Source organism: Delphinapterus leucas, chromosome 2, assembly GCF_059928025.1.
Source record: "Delphinapterus leucas isolate spDelLeu-1000000601 "Yukka" chromosome 2, BTC_Dleu_Yukka2, whole genome shotgun sequence".
In the NCBI taxonomy this organism is placed as follows: domain Eukaryota; kingdom Metazoa; phylum Chordata; class Mammalia; order Artiodactyla; family Monodontidae; genus Delphinapterus; species Delphinapterus leucas.
The window spans coordinates 132381528-132405909 of record NC_143130.1 but is presented as its reverse complement, the minus strand read 5'-3'; the positions used below and the strand labels follow the sequence as shown (position 1 = coordinate 132405909).

The 24382-nt window shown below is 43.2% G+C and overlaps 1 protein-coding gene across 2 annotated transcripts in view; it reads left to right on the top strand.

The window, feature by feature from the left end:
- The window catches only part of TRIM9 (tripartite motif containing 9), a 112971-nt gene that overhangs the window by 65978 nt on the left and 22611 nt on the right, over window positions 1–24382 (top strand). For both annotated transcript variants that reach the window (XM_022570579.3, XM_022570576.3), the window contains exons 4-7: window positions 13212–13322; window positions 14450–14603; window positions 22696–22853; window positions 24045–24183. In XM_022570579.3, the coding sequence (XP_022426287.1) occupies window positions 13212–13322; window positions 14450–14603; window positions 22696–22853; window positions 24045–24183 (562 nt within the window). The remainder of the gene's footprint in view (window positions 1–13211; window positions 13323–14449; window positions 14604–22695; window positions 22854–24044; window positions 24184–24382) is intronic.

Here is a 24382-nt window from a genome sequence, read left to right as displayed (position 1 = left end):
AAGGGATGGGGAATACGAAGGATGGGGGTTGAAATTTTTGACAGAGTGGCCAGAACAACCATGCAGAGGCAAATGTATTTTTGAATTGGGAAATGGAATCTGTACTTTCCAGAAAACAAACAAGATTTGTCTTAACTTCTGAAGCAAACTATGCAACTGAACAGCTGTACAGACTTTGGTCATCACACAGTAGAAGCAATTGATTGCAAGTCTGGGGCCCTATTGGCAGGAGGACTGATCTTCCTGGAGACATCTGATACCCCATCTATTGCCCCCTTGGAGCAGGGCAACAACACGTGAGAGCAGGCTGGATAGACATAGATGGGCAGCGGCCAGCCGAAGGAAGCAAGAAGTAGACCATCCGGAGAGGGCCACATACGTGGGAAATAGCCTCAGGGTGGCTACCAGTGGGTAGTGGGTGGGCAGTGTGCCATGTTGGCCTGGCATTGGGGTGGAGGGAGAAGTTTGGTCTGACCATTGGTTCTCTGTTGGGGTCAGGCAGTCAGCATCAGGGAGCTTCAGTACTGGGCAAGAGTGAGGGGACACAGCCTCGGGGGAGCTGGGGACTGGTGAGCAGCCCAGGAAGTGGCAGATATCCCCAGCAGGCTTGGAACAGGCTTTAGTCCCTGAAGAACAAAAGGAGATCCCATTTCTAAAAGAGTGGGATTCCAGTAGGAGAGCCAAGGGAGAGTTTCAAAATGAAGAACTAAGACAACAGAGCTTACAAGGTTTGGGGCCAAAGCTTGGTGGCAGGGAAACTTCAGACAGGGCCAGTGCCCAGTTCATGGTTACTAGAAACAAGGCAAGAAACTAGTTGTTAACTGGGGCACGAGACCTCAGCAAGACCTGCAGCAAGACGGCAGTGCTGAGCCCTGAGCAGCGGAGTCACCGTCCTTAATCTGTGCCCAGCACACAGCAGCACCCAGGGCCCAGGGGACTCTGCTGTGAGCATGGGGAGCTGGGCAGCATGAAAAGAGAAACATTTCCCCAGGGAAGCTTAACAGATCTCTCCAAAGTTGAAGGAAACCCCAACTCTATCTTCTTCCTTAAGGTTCCCTCCTCTGCTACCCACCTGCAGCTCCTCAAAACGCATTTAGATCCACATACCCACTTCTTCCTTCCCCAAAGCCAGGGCAGTGATGTGGCCGGAATATAAACCTTTCTCCCCTGCCTTTGTGACTTACCAACCTGTCACTCTGAAGGTGCCTGTGACATGGAGGCTGAGCTGCGACAACAGGGTCCAAGCCAGAAAGGGCCTGTGAGGGCTGTGCCCTACAATAAAGTTGGCCGGCCTGACCTCACTGGTGCTGTGTCAGGGCCATGTCCCTTTGAGTGTTCCCGATGTGACACAGAAGAGCAACTGCATCAAGGAGAGGCACAGCAGATTCTTTGTTAAAGAAAATTGCATGTCTCGAAGTTGGAATCTGAACCAGGAGTTAGGAAAGAAGAGTGCCCAGGGATTGAATGTTCAGAGAGCCTCAGTCTGTTGGCTTGGACAGCAAACCAAGGCTGGGGATCTTACCGCTTCTTCCAGAGAGGCCATTGCTGTTTTGAGGTGGTGGGCCTAACTGGAAGACCCTCTCAGTTTCATCTTAGAATGAATACAAGCCCCTGAGGGGCACCACACCAACCCCAGCCCTGTGGAGCCTTCGCACTGAACTGCAGGTGATCAAGAGAGCCCTGGGTTTTCCTCGGGAGACACCCACAACTGACCCGTGTCATGCATGACTCACAAAGTGCTGACTCAGGGCGAGTTTTACTTAGACGACTTTCTCTAGCTCATCAGTTTCCAGGCTCCTGTCCCTTAGTGTCTGTCATCAAGTTTTTTGCTTTTGACTTTTGTAAAGGGCCACTGGACTGTGTGTGTGTTTCATGGTAACATATGTAGTCATTCCTAAAATGTGCAGGAGACAAGTGTGGGTGTATTAAAGATGCTGTTTTTTTACCCAGAAAGTTCTCTGAAGGTTGTACTATGTGGATGCTAATCTTATACATTTAGCCGCAACAACCTGGGAAATGGGTTTAAATCCATAAGCATTTTCATCCAAGGTAAGTTAGGCCTAAGTGAAAAATTCTTCTGGAGTCACCACTTTTTTTTTTTTCTTGTGGTACGCGGGCCTCTCACTGCTGTGGCCTCTCCCTGCTGTGGCCTCTCCCGTTGCGGAGCACAGTCTCCGGACACGCAGGCTCAGCAGCCATGGCTCATGGGCCCAGCCGCTCTGCGGCATGTGGGATCTTCCCAAACCGGGGCACAAACCCATGTCCCCTGCATCGGCAGGCAGACTCTGAACGACTGCGCCACCAGGGAAGCCCTGGAGTCACCATTTTTTATCTGAATTAAAATCTAGAAGTGCTGTGAAATGTGATTCTGTAGTTACCCAGGAGCAACACAGAATGAGCATCCTTGATGGCCAAGCCCTGGCTTTCATAACAGCAGTAGCTGACGTTCGGGGATACTTTCTTTGAGGCAGCACTATACAAACTGTGTTACAGGGATCAGCTCCTCTGTTCCTCACAACAACTCTGCAAGGTCATTATTACTACTATCCACATTCTAGAGTTGAGGAAACCATGGCACCACGACATTAAGAACTGGTCCAAGGATCCAGAATTCCAGTCCTGGCAACCTGGCTTCAGAACCCAGAATCTGGACCGTGGCCCCCTACTGCCTCTGGCTGGCAGTACAGTGCAGAGAGAAGGCGTACGGGGATTTACCTAATCCGTTCACCAGTCAGCCAGCACCTACCTAATGCACACCGGCTAGGAGCAGAGTGCTGGGCACAGGGGCAGGGGGAGGGGGACACAAAGGTGACTCAGGATTATGGGGCTTACAGTCCTGTGGATGAGATCAGTCACACCCACAGATGACTCCAACACAGGTAGAAAGTGAGTTTCCAGGAGAAGGTGGCCCATGTCGTTAGAGCTGTGAGGAGGGCAAAGTTACTTCCAGCTAAAAGGGTCACAGAGTGCCTCATGGAAAAGCTGGCATTGGAGGAGCCCGAAGTCTGGGAGGCGTGTGTTGATGGCGACTTGCATTCTTGCCTGCAGGGATGGGCCAAGCTGTGTGAGAAGAAGAGGGTGATCAGCAGAGTGCACCCTGGTCTTGGTGCATCCAGTTAGTCATGAGGACCGATGGGTGCTTTTTCTGTTTCCATCTCCTGCTCTAACACTACTAAAAGCATTATCACCATAGCCCTCCCTTTTATCACCCTTCAGAAACCCAGAACTTTTATTGTTATAGTGGAACTTAAAATGTCATTTGAACCACATAGAGTAATAGAGTATCTAAAATAAAACCACAGCTGTCTTCGGGCAATGAGCTGGACAGCTGGGATTTTCCCTCTAATAGTGGACCAGCCGTTTTAATATGTAGCCATAAAATTTTAACTTTTTCCTTAACGGACGTCTCTTTTGTGAAACGTTGCAGACACTTTCCTGGCATCTTTAAACAGAAACTGGGAACAGTTTGTGTTAAGTCATAGGGTGACAACAGTGGCATCTCTGGGCTTTCTATACGGGAGAGATGTAAGGGCAGCAATCTGGACAGATAGGGGATCGAGGATCGAGAAAACATCATTCATCCATATCAAAAAATGCAGAGCCCCCTGTCTCCCTCTCCTTATTGCTGCCTCTGCAGGACGGGACTTTGTGGAAATCAGTTATAGGCTGTGCTGTGGGGATGGATGGGGATGGCACAGGAATAGCCGAAATGCATCTCGGGGACCCCACGTCCAGTGTCAGTTCATCGGTGCTGGTGGTCTGACCAGCCAAGCACACTGATGCACTCGGGGACCACTGAGCAGAGGCAGCTGCCTGCCCTCATTACACCCTGCCCGGGGTGGAGTTCCCTGCCCCAGATCCCAAAGGGCTACTGAAACGAGAGACAGGTGGCTGGCTGTGGCCCACGGCAGCAAAGCTGTTCTGTCTTCTGTCTCGAGTGATTTGTTTCTCTGCTGTTTTCAGCTGATTGTATGTCGCTGCTTCTGAAAACAGCCAGCAAGGTCGACACCGCGACTGCTGATGTCAGCCTCCGAATGTCTCCCTCCCTCTGCTTTTCTCCTCCTGCCTCTTCCCTTTCTTGTCACTTCTGTTGCTCCTCAGATTTGTGAGAAAAGACTGGCCTTTTATAGACATCGCTTGCCAAGCACAGTACTTCTTTCTGTCTTTGTTGGCTAGCCCATCACTCACGGTCTGGCAGGGGTAATCTTATGGTCTTCCGCTTCCCTTTGGCAGAGTTCTCTTGGGGGCCTGCTTTTTGCTGACAAAGAGGAGAGTTGTATGTGTGTGTTTTTCTGGCAACCTTCTCTTCTTGAGCCATGCAAAAGACTAGGGGAGCTGGAAAGCAAGTGTGCATAAAGGCAGTCTTTATAATCTACTCATGCCCCTCTCTGAAAGCACTGATTGCTTGAGCAGATTGAACAGTTCTGGTTCTGAGGCAAGATGGAGCTGAGGGATGAGAAGCCCAGATTCTGGGTCATAGAGAACGGGGCGTGAGGACAGACTTTATCACTTACTAGGTCTCTAACCATGGACAAGTCTACAGCTCCATTTCTTTCACCTGTGCGTAAAATAAGGCTAGACGTAGTCGACACCTCACAGGGCATTGTAAAGCACTTAGCACAGTACTCAAGATATTAGCTTTACGGTTGCTGTCATTGGAAGACTGGAAATGTGGCCTCACTCAGCACACTGAAGAAGTGCTCCTAGGGACTCATTTTCCATAATACCAGAGTTCATATTGTAAACTTAGACTATGTGCTGGTGTGATTGTCTCTGAACCTAGGAAATTCTTTAGCGGCTTGAGTATAATTGATCATCGCATAAACTAGTGCACCAAATTTGGTGAGCTATTTTTAAAAGCTGAAAAAAAGGCTTTGAGGCATATGCAGATGTGACCATATTTTAGGAACACTGTCTGAAATATAAATTATAGTTAATGCTGTCCTGTGGTTTGAAAACACACTGGGAGCCAAATGTCTGTTTTCAGGGTGTGGTAAACTAATCAAATGTCAGAAAGCTACTGGAGGGAAAAAGTGCTTGTGAGCTTTCAAAAACCATTACTAACTCACATTTGGTACTACTTGGGCAATGTCCCCACTAGCAGCAGAGTCAGCTGCGTCCCCAGCTTTCTTGTACGAACTGTGTATTTTGTCAATATCCTTCCCAGGTCTTCCTTAGCTGAGTAAGGCTTTAAAATATCTTCATTGCCTGTGATCCTCAGAGGGAATTTGTGACAACACTTAAAATGTGTCATTAATGAGATCCATGCTTTTTTTTCAGGAACTTTACAAATGTCATTTTTCTTTTGGTAAGCCCAAAGAAATATCTGAGAATTATTTTTATTTATGTAACATTCAGAATTTGAAATAATTCCACAATCATCTTAAATGTGTTCTCGCCCCAGTATTTTAGAATGAATTCATGTGTTGAATAGTAACAACTATGATGATAGGTGATAAGTGACAGGTGTCTTCTTGGTTTCTTGGTTCCCTTGCAACTCTAGAGCCTCTGAAAGAAAAAAAATAGTTATAACTATTCAAATATATTCTGAGAAAATCTAATCTTTAATTTCCATGTGTGGTTGGTAAATTAACATACCAATGACATTACTCGGTGAGAATGCTGAGGGATAATCATAAAGCTTACTGTTTTACAGAGCTTTCACTTTTACAGAGGGCTTCCATGTCCCAACTGTAGTTATCTATGGAATGCTTGATTTTGAATCCAAGTGTACCATTGGGTTTTGTTAGATTCATTATCACGATTGGCATTGTTATCTTTGTTATTATTTACCATGTATTGCCTGTATGTCCCCATTATGCTAGCAAAAACATTAGTTATAGGGCCATATCATTAAGAGTAGAAATTTACACTAGGGATATTACTGGCTTACTTAAGCCATTTTGCCAATGCTTCATAACAGGCAAGTAATCCTTTGATTCAGGTTGAGAGAGAAAGAGAGAATGGAAGAAAAGGAAGAAGGTAGTCAGGAAGGAAGGAGGGAAGGAAAGACGACCAAGCTCACAAAGAATTTAAAAATAATTAGATAGGATTTGACTGTTACAGTCATTTCTAGAAAGAAAAGCAAAAACTAGAAAGAAAAAGTCAATAACCCACTCAATTCCCATAAAACTACTGGCAAGGAGTTCCATTAGTTCATTACAGTGAAGACATTTGGAAAAATTAGGCACACTGGAACACTTGAAACCTTTGCCCTCACAGAAGTCTTTTGGGGGTCAACTTTCATAATTTAACCACAGTTATTATTGATTACAAGCCTATCATTAATGGGGAATTCATTCGGCAAATTCTGTGGTCCTCTGCTTCCCACCGTGTAGGAGCAAAAGTCACAGAGGGCGTGTAAGGAATAGAGTGCCCAAGGTGCCCGTGGAATCGTCAGGATGCCATCACACACAGTTGGAACTCACCAAGGTTAGAGGACATACCTTTAAACACCCTCAACCCACTCTGGCAATGCCAATGAAGCATAGTCACAGAACTTGTTTAATGCCCTTTGCCTAAACCCATATATGAGTGACACTCTTAGCTCCAGAAGACACTTAAAGCACACTTTGAAGATGATGGAATAATCCACCGTATCTCACATCTTACAAAACACCATACTGGATGCATCACTTTCATTGCGGAACAGCATAAATTGTAAATGTTCTCCTGTGTGGGTGGGACCACACCAGGATGCTTCTCTCTCTCCAAATACCTTGTATTTCTTCCTTCATTAACTTCTCTGTACAAGGATACAGTATTCTATACACTAAGAGCATAATTTGGATATTCCACTCAATGTTTATTGATGAGGTTATTGGCATTCACACTTCTGAGATAGAAAGTTCACAGTTTTACTGTTAAAATCTCAAGCCTTCCTCAAAACAGGTATGTGTTTTATTTATTTAATAGGCCTAAATGATCCTTTTATTTTATTTATTTATTTATTTATTTTTGCGGTACGCGGGCCTCTCACTGTTGTGGCCTCTCCCGTTGCGGAGCACAGGCTCCAGACGCGCAGGCTCAGCGGCCATGGCTCATGGGCCCAGCCGTTCCGCGGCATGTGGGATCTTCCCGGACCGGGGCACGAACCCGTGTCCCCTGCATCGGCAGGCGGACTCTCAACCACTGCGCCACCAGGGCAGCCCAATGATCCTTTTATTGATTAAAAACTCAAAACCTCAGACTTGTCTTTGAAATAATTAGTTGCCAGTGTGGTTCAATTAATAACACTAGTACAGAGGATGGTATCTAGAGAATGGGGGAAATAGCTGCTGTATTTCCATAAACCATGTGGGAGAATGGTGGCATGTGAGAAATTAAAAATGTCCTTCCTTAATTTAAATGCCTCTAAGTTTCAATGAATGTAATAATATAGGAGATAATATTCTACTCCAGGAGAAAATCAAGAGAATTATTTATTTTACTAGATGAATCTAATGGTCAAAGTACTTCACCTGTAACTCACCAATGAGTTAATTCAAAGTATCAGTTGGACATCTTGCTTCAGGACATTATGGGACACATAGAAAAAACTATCCCCACTGACCAAAGGGACCTGTGAAGAATAAATTCTTCAAGACTGTATCTTGAAAGTACTTGTATCTTAGAAAAAAAAAAAAAGAATTGCATTATACTTCGAGGAAATTGTTTTAAATGGTGATGGAAATGTATAGATTCTATTTAAGAAAGACTATCTTGAAATATGAGAGAGAGAATGTTAGTATTTACTTAGACTAAAAATTCATTAGTCTTATCCCTCCAGACCCCATGATGAGAGAAAATACTATGAGAAAAAGTATTTATTAAAAAGAAGATTTAAAGAACAATTTTTAAAGAGCCACATGTAAGAGGGAGAGGTGAATGGAGGTGGAGGAAAGGTGTCAAGGTCAATATTGGATAAAATAATGAAATTCCCCTTAATTAACCTCAGTTCTTGCTGCTCTTTGTATCACCTGAGCTGAGTGGCGAGAGATTGGCCTGTTCAAGGTGTGGCGGGAAAATGTAGTTGTGGATAGGCAGAATGAAATTTCACATTTGTACTGTATAAGCTCTCGTGGGTTACTCTCTGACACTAAAAAAGTCTAAGCATTCAAAGGGCACAGCAGTCTGTTCTCAAATTCTCCTTTTCTGAAAAGGTACAGTGTCATATCCTGACCCAAGAAATGACCTTTATAAATTTGCCACTCAACAAAATAAAGCTCTTCAAGTGATCAGTAAGATTTGCCATCCAGAAAAGATGGTGACTGCTTATAAAATTGTGGAAGCCTTCTCTGAAACTGTGGACCACAGATTAATTGTCCCCTGAGAGCTGGTTTAGGCTTTAATGCACATGAAAACGGGAAGATTGTTTCCAAGTTCCTATTTGTGTCACTCCCGCAACTTGTACATTTCCTTCTTAAGAAAAGAAAATCCGGACTTCCCTGGTGGCACAGTCATTAAGAATCCGGCTGCCAATGCAGGGGACACAGGTTCAATCCCTGGTCTGGGAAAATCCCACATGCCACGGAGCAACTAAGCCCATGTGCCCCAACTGCTGAGCCTGCGCTCTAGAACCTGTGAGCCACAACTACTGAGCCCACGTGCCGCAACTACTGAAGCCCACGGGCCTAGAGCCTGTGCTCCGCAGCAAGAGAAACCACCACAAGGAGAAGCCCCCGCACTGCAACAAAGAGTAGCCCCCGCTCGCCGCAACTAGAGATAGCCTGCATGCAGCAACGAAGACCCAACGCAGTCAAAAAAAATTAAATAAATAAAAGAAACTACTTAAATCCAGCCAGCTGCAAACATGGTGCCAAGGGTTTCTCCAGAGCATCAGAGCCACTGCACAGAAATGTGGAACTCAAAGAAAAAGTGATATGGCCTGGCTTCCTAAGAATTGTTTTTCATAAAAAAATATAATGTAGAAATAAATAATAATAATGTGGTAGAAATAACACAGAGTAAAGAAGGTAGCAAGTAAGAAAGCTGATAAAGACACTCAGAGAGGGACTTCCCTGGCGGTCCAGTGTTTAAGACTTCGCCTTCCAATGCAGGGGGTAGGGGTTTGATCCCTGATCCGGGAGCTAAGATCCCAAATGCCTTGTGGCCAAAAAAACCAAAACATAAAACAGAAGCAATATTGTAACAAATTCAATAAAGACTTTTAAAAATGGTCCACATCAAAAAGATCTTTAAAAAAAGGGGGGGGGCTTCCCTGGTGGCACAGTGGTTGAGAGTCCGCCTGCCGATGCAGGGGACGCAGGTTCGTGCCCCGGTCTGGGAAGATTCCACAAGCCGCGGAGCGGCTGAGCCCGTGAGCCATGGTCGCTGAGCCTGCGCGTCCAGAGCCTGTGCTCCGCAACGGGAGAGGCCACAACAGTGAGAGTCCTGAGTACCGCAAAAAAAAAAAAAAAAAGACACTCAGAGAAAAAAATATTTATACTCTTAAAAGATTTAATTATCTGGCTGATTTCCATAAGATGGGAAATCTTGCTAGATTAATTATTTGAGAAACTAAAAGTTAATTATGAGGGACTTCTGTGGTGACGCAGTGGTTAAAAATCCGCCTCTCAACGCAGGAGACATGGGTTCAAGCCCTGGTCTGGGAAGATCCCACATGCTGCAGAGCAGCTAAGCCCGTGCGCCACAACTACTGAGCCTGCGCTCTAGAACCCGTGAGCCACAGCTACTGAGCCCACGTGCCACAACTACTGAAGCCCATGCACCTAGAGCCTGTGCTCCACAAGAGAAGCCACTGCAAGGAGAAGCCCACGCACTGCAACGAAGAGTAGCCCCCACTCGCCACACCTAGAGAAAGCCCGTGCTCATCAACGAAGACCCAACGCAGCCAAAAATAAATAAATATATATATATATAAATAAAATTTTTTCAATCTTATAAAAAAATGTTAGTTATGAAACACCCAAAAATGCTGCTTCTGGGAACCTCACTGTTTAATTTTTAACAGTGATTTTTATCACAGGCTACTGTGATCATTGCAAAACGGTTCATTAAAATACTTTAAAAATGGACCAGCATCCATTGTGGCAACAGTGGGAGTTGAGAGCCAAGAATTTAGGGATGTTGAGTCCTTCCAAGAAGCTTGAACCATGGACTACAGGAGCCAATGGCAAACAGCCTTGAAACTCACAGACTCTTGGCAGTGCAACAGCGAAGTTTCTTAAGAGTAGTCAGAGCCCCCAACACTCCCACAGCTCCTGTTGCACCAAAAAACCTTGCTTGAGAAGGAAATTTATAGAGGCAGACATAGAATTTTATGAGGCCTGAGTAATGTATTTATTTCAGCACATTTAGGTCATAAAATTATCATTGAGCTGAATGTTCTGGAAAGTAAACACAATTCCGTCTTTTTTGCCTCAAAAGCAGACTTACTTTGGGTTACAGCGCTCAGATCCAGTCTGTGCTTGTTGTTTGGACTTTCAGTACCAGTCAGTTCTGCATAGTCTAGAGCAGATGCCATTTGGATAGTGAATGGTGACTGCTGAGGTTTCTGCTACCTAGCAGCATTGATGCACAGGCGGCTGAAATGTAAAAACATTTTCTGGGAACAATTTAGTCAAGCCTCATACAGCAGAGAGGAGTAGCGTATTAGCTGTAGGTCACCTGTGTTGCATTTTTAAGGGTTTAACCTGTGGGTGTTTTTTTTCCCCTAAGAAGCAGAAACTTAACCTTTCTTTACTTTCCGATTTTAAAGTAAAATAATAAAATATAGTAATTTGCATTCCTTGAGCCCAGACCAACAGACGGTGGTGGTAGTTTGACAGAAACATACTAGATGTCAGAAGAAAATAAATCAAACAGTGAATTTAAAATTTGATCTCTCCACCCCCGCCAGTCAAAATCACAAAACAATCCCCACATCAAAGTTGGTTTCTTTCACCAATTCCGATAAAGAGATTTTAAAGCCTACATTTTATTTTTTATTTTAATTATATTAAAAGTTTAAAAGCAATAACAAATCAGCTGTCAAAATATTAGGAGACTCCAAATAGTCAAAACAATCTTGCAAAAGAAGGGCAAAATTGGAGTTCTCACACTTCCTAATTACAAAATGTACTGCAAAGCTGTGAAGTATAATACTGGCATAAAGACAGACAAAAGACCACTATTGAATAGAGCCCAGAAATAAACTCTCACACATATGGTCAAATGATTTTTGACAAGGGTTCCAAGACCATTCAATGGGAAAAAGGAAGTTTTGTAACAAATGATGCTGGGGAAACTGGCTATCCTCATGCAAAAAATGAAGTTGGGCAGGTATAAAAATTAACCCAAGGTAGATCAAAGATTGAAATGTAAGAATTGAAACTATAAAACTCATAGATGAAAACATAGGGCAAATGCTTCATGACACTGGATTTGGCAATGATTTCTTGGATATGACACCAAAGGCACAGGCAACAAAATAAAAAGTAGACAAATCGGACTTCATGAAAATTTATAAACTTTGTGCATCAAAAGATAGGAAGAAAACCAAACAATCCAATTTAAAAATGGGCAAAGGACTTGAATAGACCTTTCGCCAAAGAAGATACACAATAAGCACATGAAAAGATGCTCAAGGGCTTCCCTTGGTGGCGCAGTGGTTGAGAGTCCGCCTGCCGATGCAGAGTCCGCCTGCCGATGCAGGAGACACGGGTTCTTTCCCTGGTCCGGGAAGATCCCGCATGCCGCGGAGCGGCTGGGCGCATGAGCCATGGCCACTGAGCCTGCGCGTCCGGAGCCTGTGCTCCGCAACAGGAGAGGCCACAACAGTGAAAGGCCCGCATAGCGCAAAAAAAAAAAAAAAGTTAAAATAGTAAGTTTTATGTATATTTTATGAAAATAAAAAAATCAGAAAGGAAGATCAACAATAATGAATGGATGAACTGTCAAAAAATTAGGAAGAACTTTGTGTCAAAAAAATAGGTTAAATTATGATAAGCCACGCAATCAGATATTTATGTAACCAGTAACATTTATTGATGGCGGCAACACGGGAAATGCCTATGATATGGTGTTAAGTGGGAGGAGATAAAATTGTCACATACTATAATTACAGCTATAACTAAATCTAGCTCGGAAAGAAAACTGAAAGGAAATATCAAAATGCTTTAACAATTTGCATTGGAGTGGTGAGGTGATTTGCTTCTTTTTTTTTTTTTTTACCTATTTTCCTATTGTTTTTGAAAGAGGATGTCATAATCTTTCATGGAAAATAAATGTATAATGAAAACTGAAAAGAAGGAACAAGGAAAAGTTTTAAAATCATTGTTATTAAAACCCCTTTTAGTTATTACCCATAAAATCCAGAATGGTGGTTATTTTTGAGGCTTTTGCCAAGTAGTATAAATATAGAGGATGAGTAATTGAGGTTCCTAGAAAACCCTTGTTCAACTCTATGCTTCAAAAACTGCTTCAGGATTTGGGTCACTGAGCAGAGGACACAGAAGATGAACGTTTCTAAAGAAGGAAACTTTTCAAGGACTGCCATGCCCTTGATACTGGGCAAAGACAACTTCCTGGAGAGAAAAACTGCATGTTCAGAGAGATGCCTCTCTAGGTTAAGGTAGACTCATCTCTCGGCAAATTGCCTTGGAAACTGCTTTCCAAAGTGAAGCAGTGAGTGGTGCTAAGTGGATTATAACTTGATTCTGTATCCATCTTTCTCTGGCATACTTGCTGTCATTAGCTCATTGTCTTTCAGCAAGTTCCACCTCTAGCCCTACTCTACCACCCACCCAGGGAAAAGAGAATTGGAACAAGAGAGGATCTGGGTTCAGATGATGTCTGCTCTTTAGGAGGGACCGGTAGAGGGCTTCTGTCCCAGAGCAGAAGCTGCAGCTGCGCCTCAGGTTACTCAGCTCCTTGACAGGCTCTCCACGACCTCCCACTTAGAGCAGCTCCCGGAAGAGGGGAGTGAGGGGGACCTGTGGAAGATGTCCCTTGAGGCACCAAGGTAACCCGCTTCCCAGAGGTCCAACATCTGCATGCCTTTCTGATGGGTCTGGTTGTTATAAGCCCCTCCCCATAAAAGCCATTATCTAATCCGTCTTCCAGAGCCATTGTCCACAGCAGACATTGCCACACCACAAATATTCTCATAAATTTAGTTCCATTCCATGATGCTCTTGGATTCTGGTTGAAAGAAGCTTTCCAAAGTCCCAGTTTGCTTTCTTTTCTACCCTCTGCCATTTTGAACCATTCTGTTGTCTCATCAATCCTAGGTGGTTCGAGATCAGATCTCTCACTGCACAGTGAAATTGCGCCAGACCACGGGTCTCATGGAGTACTGCCTGGAGGTGATTAAGGAAAATGATCCTAGTGGCTTTTTGCAGGTAAGTGTCAACTAGTTTCTGCTTCAGATTCTCAATGCCCCACGAGACTGAGTCTACAACGCCAAGGCCAGACTCCCAACGGCCCTGGCTGGGCATAGGCCCCTGCACATCAGAACCCACCTTTGTGTGGCCGTGCGGACATGGGTGCCTGCAGAACTTCACTGGCTTCTCAGAAGTCTCTGCCACCACGTGCTACAAGGTTGAGAAGTGCATGGGCTTTTAAATTTGTTTTTGTTTATGTTTGATCATGAAAACATAATTCCCTCTAAGTTCCTCCAAAACAGAGTTATTGCCTTGCTTAAGAATTGGGTTCCTTTACTAATATCCTGGACAGTTTTGTCAGCTAGAGATGTAATTATACAAGGTTTCTACCTTTTTTGACACCTCCTTCTTGCCAGTAAGTCAGTGATTTCCCAAATAAATTGAAGTTTTTTCATTCCTTGGATGTCTCATGATTTCTTCAGAGTTGTTTTAGTGACATGTTATGATGTCAACTAAATTTTACTTGACTTTTGATCCCAGTGATTAAGGGACCTTTTATTAAGGAACGTGTAGATTCCTTCCAACTGACATTCTACCAAACTGGCCAAGAACAACAGAGGGGACCTAAATATAAGAAACAAAATAGTTCTCTACCAAAGAATAAAGTCATACATGAAGATGATATGCTTAAAGTGTAGGAAATTCTATATTACAGGTTAGCATATGCAGCCTCTCTGAACTATTAATAAAAGTAATTTCTAAGTCTTGACAGGATACCCACAGCTCATATCAGAAACTTAGGGCCATTGGTTCTAGTAGGTTTAAATAATTGCTAACATATCATTATTTAATGTTGTTGGCTTTTAGTTGATAAGTCATAAACAGCATGATCATATATCCAGACCATATATTAGAGCAATTAACAGCAGCTAATTATATATAGTGCCTCCCTCTGACTCCCAAAAGTGTTCAGATTTTCATGATAAATCACGGGTCACCCTCGTCATAAAAGGCTCCTTGCTGCCTGCACAGAGACAGGAAGGGTGTGAGTCCCGAGGCACTCGGTGGGCTGCTCTGGGAGAGCCGAAGAGCTCTGTGTCCATTGTGGGGATGTATTTCTTAGGCTGTGGTCTTTGTTGTGATAGATTTCTGACGCCCTCATAAGGAGAGTGCACCTGACTGAGGATCAGTGGGGGAAAGGCACGCTCACTCCCAGGATGACCACGGACTTCGACTTGAGTCTGGACAACAGCCCTCTGCTGCAGTCTATCCACCAGCTCGACTTTGTGCAGATGAAAAGTGAGTGCCTATGCCACCCCCCTGCCCAGTCATAGCAGTACCCCAAGTGGATCCTGGTGCTGGAATCAGGATAAAGGCGGCTTGCCAGATTGCAGCAAACAAAAGGCAGCCTCCAGGTTTATAAATCAGCTGAGAGGTGGGAAAGTACACACACACACACACACACACACACACACACACACACACACACACACACCCCTCTCTGGTTAATGTTACAAAAATCTGGAGTGGCTCCTGTCTTATCATGTAATAGAAATGTACCCTTTTAGCTGGGTGACCTGCCTCTCAGAAAGTCAGATAAATCCAGATCAACTCAATGCTTGCGTCTTTGAGAATCTTAGAGATTTCACATGCTCAGCATCAGAGAATAGCTGACATAAAAAGAGGAAGAAAGAGAGAGAGCTGTACATAAAATCTTGTTACAGATAGTAACCCAGATATATTGATATAAATCAAGGGAGTTAGAATTGAGACTGCTTCCACAGGAGTAGAGATAGTGGCAAACAATTGAGTGTAGATTAGCGGGAATTTGAGAGGATCAGTCAGCCTGCCTATAGTGGTCAGGAAAATGAGAGCCTGGACACAGAAGGAAAATGAAAATATGAAATAAATTTTAACTTTTTAAACTTTTTGGTCCATGCAATTAGGGGATATGGCAAGATCTGTTTGAGATTTGGGGTGGCTGAGGGGAAGTACAAGTACTTAAAATTATCTTAAGGAAAATAACTCTTTGAAAAAAAGCTAAAAACTCAAACCAAACATGCAATGATATTTTTATGGCAGTGTAAGTAATAGCCCATTTGAAAAGTATTTCTGATTTTTAAAACTTCTTATTGTGAAATAATTATACATTCACAGGAAGTTGCAGCAATATTAAGGAGAGGTCCCTGGTACCCTTCAGCCAGTTTCCATCAGTGGTTACATCTAGCATTTAACTATCACATAATATCAAAACCAGGAAATTGACATTGGTACAGTTCTGTGCCATCAGATCACATGTATAACCGCCTCTGCAATCGAGATACAGAACTATTCCATCACCACAAAGATTTCCCTCCTGCTGCCTCTTTTAGTTACACCCACACGCCTCCCCTCCCCCATCCCCAATCCCTGGCAACCACTGATCGTCCTCTATCCCTCTAACTTTGTCATTTTCTAATCTTTTTTTAAAACTGAAGAAATTGATTTGCTCTTTGCTTCTCCCAATTTAAGCATCCGTGTAATAAATAACTTAGAATTCAGTGCTTTAACATTTTTGTTTCTTAAGAAAAATCTGCATGCGTCCTTTTATTAGACAGAGAGAGCCATATAACCCAGCGAGTGTTAGGGCTACAGACTACATCATGCAGTTACACTCATCCCTGTCCCTGGTACATGTACTTCCCTCATTTTTTTAATGGATTTTGGCCCTCTTTTATTTTCAGTTTTCTCATCTTTTTGTTTCATATGTATTGCTTTGGGATAATGCCTTAATTTTCGAAGTAAGTAGTGTATAGATTATAAATAAAAATGCTTCATTGTAGTAACAAAAATAGTTAGCATTTACTGACTGCCTACCAAACCAGACACACTCCTAATTGCTTTCCATGGATTAACTCATTTTATTCTCACAATCCTAGTAGGCAGCTGAGAAAACTGAGGCACAGGAAGACTGGGTTACTTGCCTGAGCTCACCCAGCTAGTGAGTGGCAGGGCCGGGATTCAAACGCGGGGAGCATGGTTCCAGAACCCACACCTACAACTTCTGGTTTGTGCTGTAAAGTTAATGCCTTACTAAGTGGCTTCTTCAAGGAATAACTGAAGTCTTCTCTTAAACTTAAGAAATTTAACTTTTTGTTGCAGCAGTGCTTTCAAGCTTTAAATTTTTTTTTTTCTTTAACACCTACACGGTAGCCTGTGATGTGTCACCATCCAAGTCGTATAGAGAGCCTGAGGTAAAGCCCCCTTGATCAGCCTCTCTCTTTGCCCAGTTCCTTCAAGGAGGTAGAATCATTGAAAGGTTATGTCATAAGTAGCTCAGAGGAGAAAATGTGTCACAAGAGGGCAATGTAAGGGCTTTTGGTGGAAGAGAAAAAAAAAAAAAGAGCCAATCCAATTAGCCTTGGTGATGGGGCAGGAGGAGGGCTGGTAGAGGATAGAAGCCTCAGGGCTTTCAGACGGTTTAATCAACTGGAGAGCCCTCTCCTCCCCCATCCGTCCTGAGTCATGTCCATCTGCCACGGTGGACTCCAGGCCAGCTGGCACGATGGTAACTATTGTACTGGAGTGAACTGGCCCTTCATCTGATGTGGGAACTGCAGGTTCGCGAGTCGTGCATCACAGACCACATTCCTAAAGCATTCTCACTGGGCCATTTAGGGCTGCACGCAGGAGTTAAGTGTGGACGCGGACTGCACACACAGGAGAGGATGTCACACACGCTAAAGGCCAAAACGCAGAAAACTCTCACAGCAGAAACTCACCTGGAACACAAAATTATCCAGAACAGTTATTTATGAATTTAATATAGCAGGTCATTTGGTATGAGAGTGGATTATTCCATTTTCCTTTTCAACACTTCATGTTAATTTAATTTACTTCTGTTAAGTATCCCTCTGCAGAGTTCATTTATAAGCTTTGCTTTGTGCTCATTAAGTTTAATTAATTCAGTGAGAGCCCAGTCCTCTTTAGAATCTGAATAATTTTTATCTGTCATGCTTTCAATGGAAAGAAAAAGCCAAAAGGTATGACACAGTAGAACTTGATTGACGGTAGTTAAGACTTCTCCTACTGGCCCCTTTGATATCTGTTAGTATATACACAACCTTGCCTTGTGTAGTGTTGGTCTTTTTATTGTCTTAGGGTATTCATAGTCAGTTTAATAAACTGTGCTTTCACAGCTTGTCAGTAAAAATATCTCAAGAAATTACACCCCAATATCCATGTACAAATGGCCAAATTTAAGTAGCATTTGGAATGGTGTTAATCTGACCATTGTGAGACTAACAATACATTAGTTTCAATATATGATATCTAATTGTGCGAAGTGGATTAGCAGAAACTTTAAAATGTTTTCAAAGTTACTAGAAATATGTATTTAAAGCTATGATTCAAACTTACAGCTAGAATATCTGTTTAATGCCTGACTCAAAATCTGAGCATTTCTCTGGTTTTGAAATTTCATGTCAGGTGCCTTTTTTTTTTTTTTTTTTTTTTTTTGCGGTACGCGGGCCTCTCACTGTTGTGGCCTCTCCCGTTGCGGAGCACAGGCTCCAGACGCGCAGGCTCAGCGGCCATGGCTCACGGGCCCAGCTGCTCCGCGGCATGTGGGATCTTCCCAGACCGGGACACGAACCCGCGTCCCCTGCATCGGCAGGCAGACTCTCAACCACTGCGCCACCAGGGAAGCCCACCTTTCTTTTTTTAATATCAAAGAAGGTAGGTCTGTGGTTGGTTTTTAAATATTTCCACTTAGGCCAGCTGCTACTCAGCTAAAACGCATTGCCTGAAATTATTCTCTTATTAGTTAAGGATTTAACTGATCTGCTCTTTCTGATTCCATATCACCCTCAGGCAATTGAGATTTGAGTAGAGAATGCTGGTACCCTCTTTGTTCAAATATTCCTAAATTGTGATGGCATGTTTTCCAGTTGCATTTTGATTAGAAAATCATCTTACCCTCTTGCCAGACTATGGGAGTTGTGCTTGATCTCTCAGGCTTTTCTTTTGTAGAAAACAACTGATTAAACTTTGTTTTCTGTTTTTATTATGGAGTAATGAACACATTTTTCCTTAATTCTAAATGGCTATTTTCAACGCTTACCAGGTCATGGGAAGGAAATTTTAATGTTTTTTTCCCCAGTCTATCAAGGGCTCTGCTGCTTGGCTCAGAATAGATTTCAGACACCTACCTTCTCCCAGAAAAATATTACCCCAGAATTGCCTAAGTACACAAAGTGGTCCAAGGTTCATGAGTCAGTGCTGAAATGAAACACCAGTGTGTTCATTCCAGCCCAGGATGAAACATTGACCTAATGGTCTATCAAGCGTTTTTAGCACATAGACCAATGGCTGTTAATCCCTTGAGTGCCTCTACTCACCTAAGGACACATTTATCTTCATTAGCTAGTGTTGAATGTTAAAAGCCCTGAGTATGCACCAAGGTCATGGGCAAGGACAGTATGATCTGAACAGACCCTCCTATAAATCATGGAGAACGAATGCACAGAGATTTGGCAGTGATGGGAATGAGCACACGTGCGGACTCGTGTGGAATCTGTTCATGGTCTGAGGGCCTGGAATTCATGTCCTCAAAGCCCGTGTTCACATTTATCCTTAGCAAAGTACTAGTGATAGCTTTCCAGAAACAGCCTGTCCTTCCTCTAAAGTCTAAACTTTCCTCAGATGCCATTTGTATTATTCAACCACCATAAAAAGGAAAGACAGTCTACAAAGGAACCTTCAGAGAACATGACGGAGTAAAATTGCTTTCCCAACCACCATAGCTCTTAAGGTGAAATGTTTCTTTAACCTATACCAGCAATTCTTGAGAAGCTTTATTGTTCACATTATAGGAACCAAAAATGTTTCATTCTCTTGGAATTAGGCCTACACTGTCCGTCTCATTCACTATTACTGAACCCCAGACTGGAGAGGCAATAAAAACATTCAGCCCCTGGAACCAACCAGCTGGGCATCAAAACCCAGCTCTGCCACTGACTAGTGGTGAACTCTTTCTGTGTTTCAGTTTCTTTGTCTAAAATAGGGATAATAACAGTACCTACCTTGTGGGGTCGTGCTGAAAATTAAATGAGTGAACACATGTAAGCCTCTGCCCACAGTCTGGCCCTCAGCAGTGTTTCCACAGCACGGGATCTCTTTTCTCCCATTGTCCTCACCACACTCCTGTGAAACCTCACAGAGGAATTCTGGATGGTTGTGAGTGCTCTCAATCTGAAAAGTACTGGGAAGAGGGAAAAGTAAACAAATGTGAAAAACGTGAGAGATAATTTGAACTAGAATGGCCTTTAAAAGGTAAGACACTTGAGGGCTTCCCTGGTGGCGCAGTGGTTGAGCGTCTGCCTGCCGATGCAGGGGACACGGGTTCGTGCCCCGGTCCGGGAAGATCCCACATGCCGCGGAGCGGCTAGGCCGGTGAGCCATAGCCTCTGAGCCTGCGCGTCTGGAGCCTGTGCTGCGCAACGGGAGAGGCCACAACGGTGAGAGGCCTGCGTACAGCAAAAAAAAAAAAAAAAAAAGGTAAGACATTACAAAAAAAGGTAAGACATAACAAGCCACTGTGGCAGAATTTAATTTTGAGATGAGGCTCCACCAGACCCCAGGGAAGTCAATAAGAACACCGACCCTCCTGTGTCGAAGAGAATTTTTAGCCTGAAGCTTGATTTTACAGGCTAAAAGGATGCTGAGTACTAGAATTCTGATCAGGTCAGGGGAAACTAGTTCTTTAGGAAAAATAAACATGTCCAGGAATGATCATGAAGGAGTTAAGATCGTTATTGTAGCTCCAACTATAGGAATTTCAATAAAATAAAACCTTCTCTCTCAGAGTTCAGCCCAGGAACTGTAATGCTGTCCATTTCTAAAACACAAGAGATAAATCAATTTGAAAATACTTTATATTCTTGTAGGTCATTTATTTTATACCTAATAAAGTGAAAAAGGGTAATAATAATATAACACCCAGTATAAAATCCGTTGTTCTGAAATGCCAGCCTTAGTCTTTGCTAATGAGGCTGTAATTATGTCACATTTCCTTTTATATGCAACATCACTTTGGGGTAAATAAGGAAAAAGAAAAAATAATTCTCAGCACATTGAGAATAGATTTAGATACATGCAAATGTTTCTGGGTTCCTTCCTTCTCTCTCTTCCTTTCTCTCTCTCTCTCTCTCTCTCTCTGTCTCTCACTTTGCTTTCTTTGTTTGCTTGTTTGTTTAAATTTGGGACACTGTTAAGATCTGAAGATTAGTGACTGGTTAGACTTTTTTCTCTCTTCTTGGCCTTTTAAAGTGTATCCACTGAGGACTTATGAATGAAGTTCACATGCTTTAATTATATATGACACCATGTATTTCAATTAATCTTTTAATTATACCTATGTCTATATGGGAAATTTGAGGTTTCTTATCAGAGACATTGCAAGTATTTGTATGATTCAAATTGAAAACATCTTGTGATCTTATTCTTTGATTTTAAAATTGATGAAATGTAAACTTGCCTGAAACATGAACAAAGGGAAAATGAAGACTGATAGGGCACATAATGAAATAGAGTCCAAGAAATTGTTGTTCTATGGAAGGCTGTAACCATTAGGCACAGCTAAGAGCAAATGTCCCCAGGGAGAATCATTCCATGTCTCTAGAAGCCCTCTGAAGAATGGTTTGCTTAAACTTGTCAGATTTTACTCCACTGTTGATATGTTAAGATGTATTCTGTTTATACGGAAAAAAATTTAAATGACAAAGTAAATTCCTAACTGGAATAATGACCTTAAGTTAACCTCCAATTACAACTCCTAGATGATACCTGTTACATGTAGATGGTCATTAGAATCATTCGAAGCAGCTCTGTCTTCTGTCTCCTCTTCCCAGCCAGTCCTGTAGTCTATGTATTGAACAAGGCAGTGAGTTTATTTCCTTTCCTCCAATTCCAGATTTCCTCTGCGGCTGCAGAGCCATTGTTCTCTGATAAGATTCCACCTGAACCCTGTGCAATTGAAACTTGAAACGTTATTTCCCTTCCTAAACTGATGACCTCCAATTACCTGGGGGTAATTTTGATTTAATTATGTTTGATCTGGTAACTCAGGCATGGTTTTCTTGTCATGTACCAGCCTTGTTAATTATAAGATAATAGACCTGCTTCACCTTCATATCACTTATAGTCACTGCTTTTGTTTTCTAGGTAATCCACCATAGAACCTGTTTTCTAAACTGCTGTTAAATTAACCATCTTAGTCAGGGTGACTGGCAAGGAGATTTAATTCAGTGCATGACACTCCAAGTCCAGTTTTGGTACAGCATACCAGGTGTTCCACAGTTAACATTTGTTCACCTGAATGTCCCTGGACGTGGTCCACACCATTCTCTCCTGTGTTAAAGTGCTACAAAAATAAATTCATGTTTTGGTGCTGAAAAATAATTTTAAGCAGTTAGTAAAAACACTGCTCCCAGATACATAAATTGAGTTCGTATGTTAGGAGCTAGGATTATTCATTCGCTGACATTTCTATGTCTGTATGTCTGAAGGCTCAACTAATCTGCAGTTTCAAGTAATACAAGACTCAACACAAAATGGGGGGGGTGGTTTTGTGACTAGTAACACTGTGACAGATTCTCACAAGGTCACAAGGACACTCTGACCTTCCCTGCCAGGCCCCATCTGTTCCCATACTCCTCTCTAGGTTCACAGTTGACTGCTCTACACCTACAGAAAGAACAGACTTGAGCTAGTGCCATTTTCAAGGTATAGCTGCTTTGAAAGAACGGTGTCAAATTCCTCAGAAGTTTCAAAACTGAGAAATCACTGTTTGTGTCACTTGGTACCAAATTTTCAAAATTCCAGAGCTATAGCTACTTATGTGCACAAAACCTTGAGTGGAATCACTAATAAAAAATGATAGAACCTTAGAAATATAGTGGTTTCAGAGCTATTTCTCAGCATAGGCAGTTCCCATTTTATTAAATGTGGTTTAAGGCTCAGAATAAACTCTATGATAAATTCATCAGCCATGTTATGGGGGTGAAACAGGCTTCAGTGGGCTGGATGGGACATCCATTTCCTACGTGAAACACTTCTCTTAGGGGTGATGTCTCCGGTGCTCAAGGGGGTGAGAACAGAGCCGTTGTCTCCCCGCCAGGTAAGGTAGGAATTGCCACCATGAGCTGGGAAAAGGCAGTGCAGTAGACCAGAAACCACTGCCACTCCTGGAGACTCTAGGAGGGATCCTGTTCAGGCGCCCCCCACCTCCATGCACCCCAGGCTAGCTACTTAGCCCAGCCACTTGGCCTAAGTAAGGGCGTGCTTCTCATTCCTAGATACTGAAAATGTTGGCAGCTCGACAGAAGCCAGTGTTACACTAATTTCTGTTTAGCTTCCTCTCCAGTCCCAGCGACTCCCATCCTACAGCTGGAGGAGTGCTGCACCCACAACAACAGCGCTACGCTGTCCTGGAAACAGCCGCCCCTGTCCACGGTGCCCGCCGAAGGATACATTCTGGAGCTGGATGACGGCAATGGTGGTCAGTTCCGGGTAAGTGGAGAACCTACGGCTTGTCAGCCAAAACCGGTAATGACCTCGGAGGACCCACCATGGAGTCTCTGACCCATCCCGGCAGGACCTGCCTGCTCTTCATCTGAGGCCTGCTTTCTCCATGTCCCATCAAAGAAGGACAAAGGAGTCCCTGAATAGAAACTGCTCCACTCTTCTGAAGAGAAAACATTGATACGTGCAGTACTGCCAGCTCTGGTGTCAGATTGCCTGCATTCAAGTCCCAACTCCCCCACTTGGCTCTGGGACTGTGCCCATTTCTCAGCTCTCTGAGCCTTCAGGTCCTCATTTGTAAAAAGGGGATGACAATAATATGTACCTCGTGCACTGTTGTTAAGAGCCACTTAGATAATTCATATAAAATTCTTAGCATGCTGCGATCTCAGACCCCAGTCTACTGAGTATCCCACTGACAAGTTGTCATTTTAAGGCTGTGCTTTTGATGCAAATTATTTTTACTCATTACATCAGCATAACGTTGCAACGTGTACAGCTAAAGAGAGAGGCATCTGCCTAACCTATGCTAAGGATGCATTATGCTAGGATTTATTTTAAGCTTTTGAAATGTCATTCTTCCTCCCTTCCCTGTTTCCTCCCTCTTCCTTCTGTACTGTGGTGAAAATCTGAATACTCATGATTTCCCTTCCTAAACTTCAAAACTCCTATGCTTTGTGACAGTTTCTGAAGTTATCAGTGGGTTATAAACATAGCATAGAGACCACTGCGTGTTTTCAAACCTGTTTTTTACAAATCATACTGATGAATAAAGAGCTCAGTAGGTATAATATACTGAATAAATGCCAATAATAATAATAAGCATAATGGTAACTGTAAGTACCCAGTTTTAATCTTTTAAGCCCTATCTGCTAATAACTAGCATTCAGTAAGCTGCCAGACCCATGCTAAACACAAGGCACTATGCTAGTCAGTTTGCACGTATGACCTTATATAATCCTCACACCAACCTCATAAGGTAGGTATTTTTGTCCCCATTTTACAGAGAAGGAAACTGAGGCTAAAAGAGGTCAATTCAGTGCCCAGTAGCTCACAGGATGAGCTCAGATCAGGCAGACCCCAAAGCACCTGCTCCTGTCCACCCTGCAACATTGCCTCCTGACCAGCCCCGGGCAAGGGTTCGAGTTAAATGGTGGCCTGTTCTTTTCTGCCCCTCAGGAAGTGTATGTTGGAAAGGAGACCATGTGCACCGTGGATGGTCTTCACTTCAACAGCACATACAATGCTCGCATCAAGGCCTTCAACAAAACAGGAGTCAGCCAGTACAGCAAGACCCTGGTCCTCCAGACGTCCGAGGGTAAGGCCCTTCAGCAGTATCCCTCAGAGCGAGAACTGCGAGGCATCTAGAATGGCTGGCAAGCCCGGAGGTAACCCCACCACTGCCCACATTCGCAAGTGTTTCCATGACTTGCCCTGCATTCTGGCACAGAGCCGCCGTTTCTCTCCTGCCTTTAGCGAGCCCATGGTATGTGGACGTGATCAAACCAAAGAGTCCA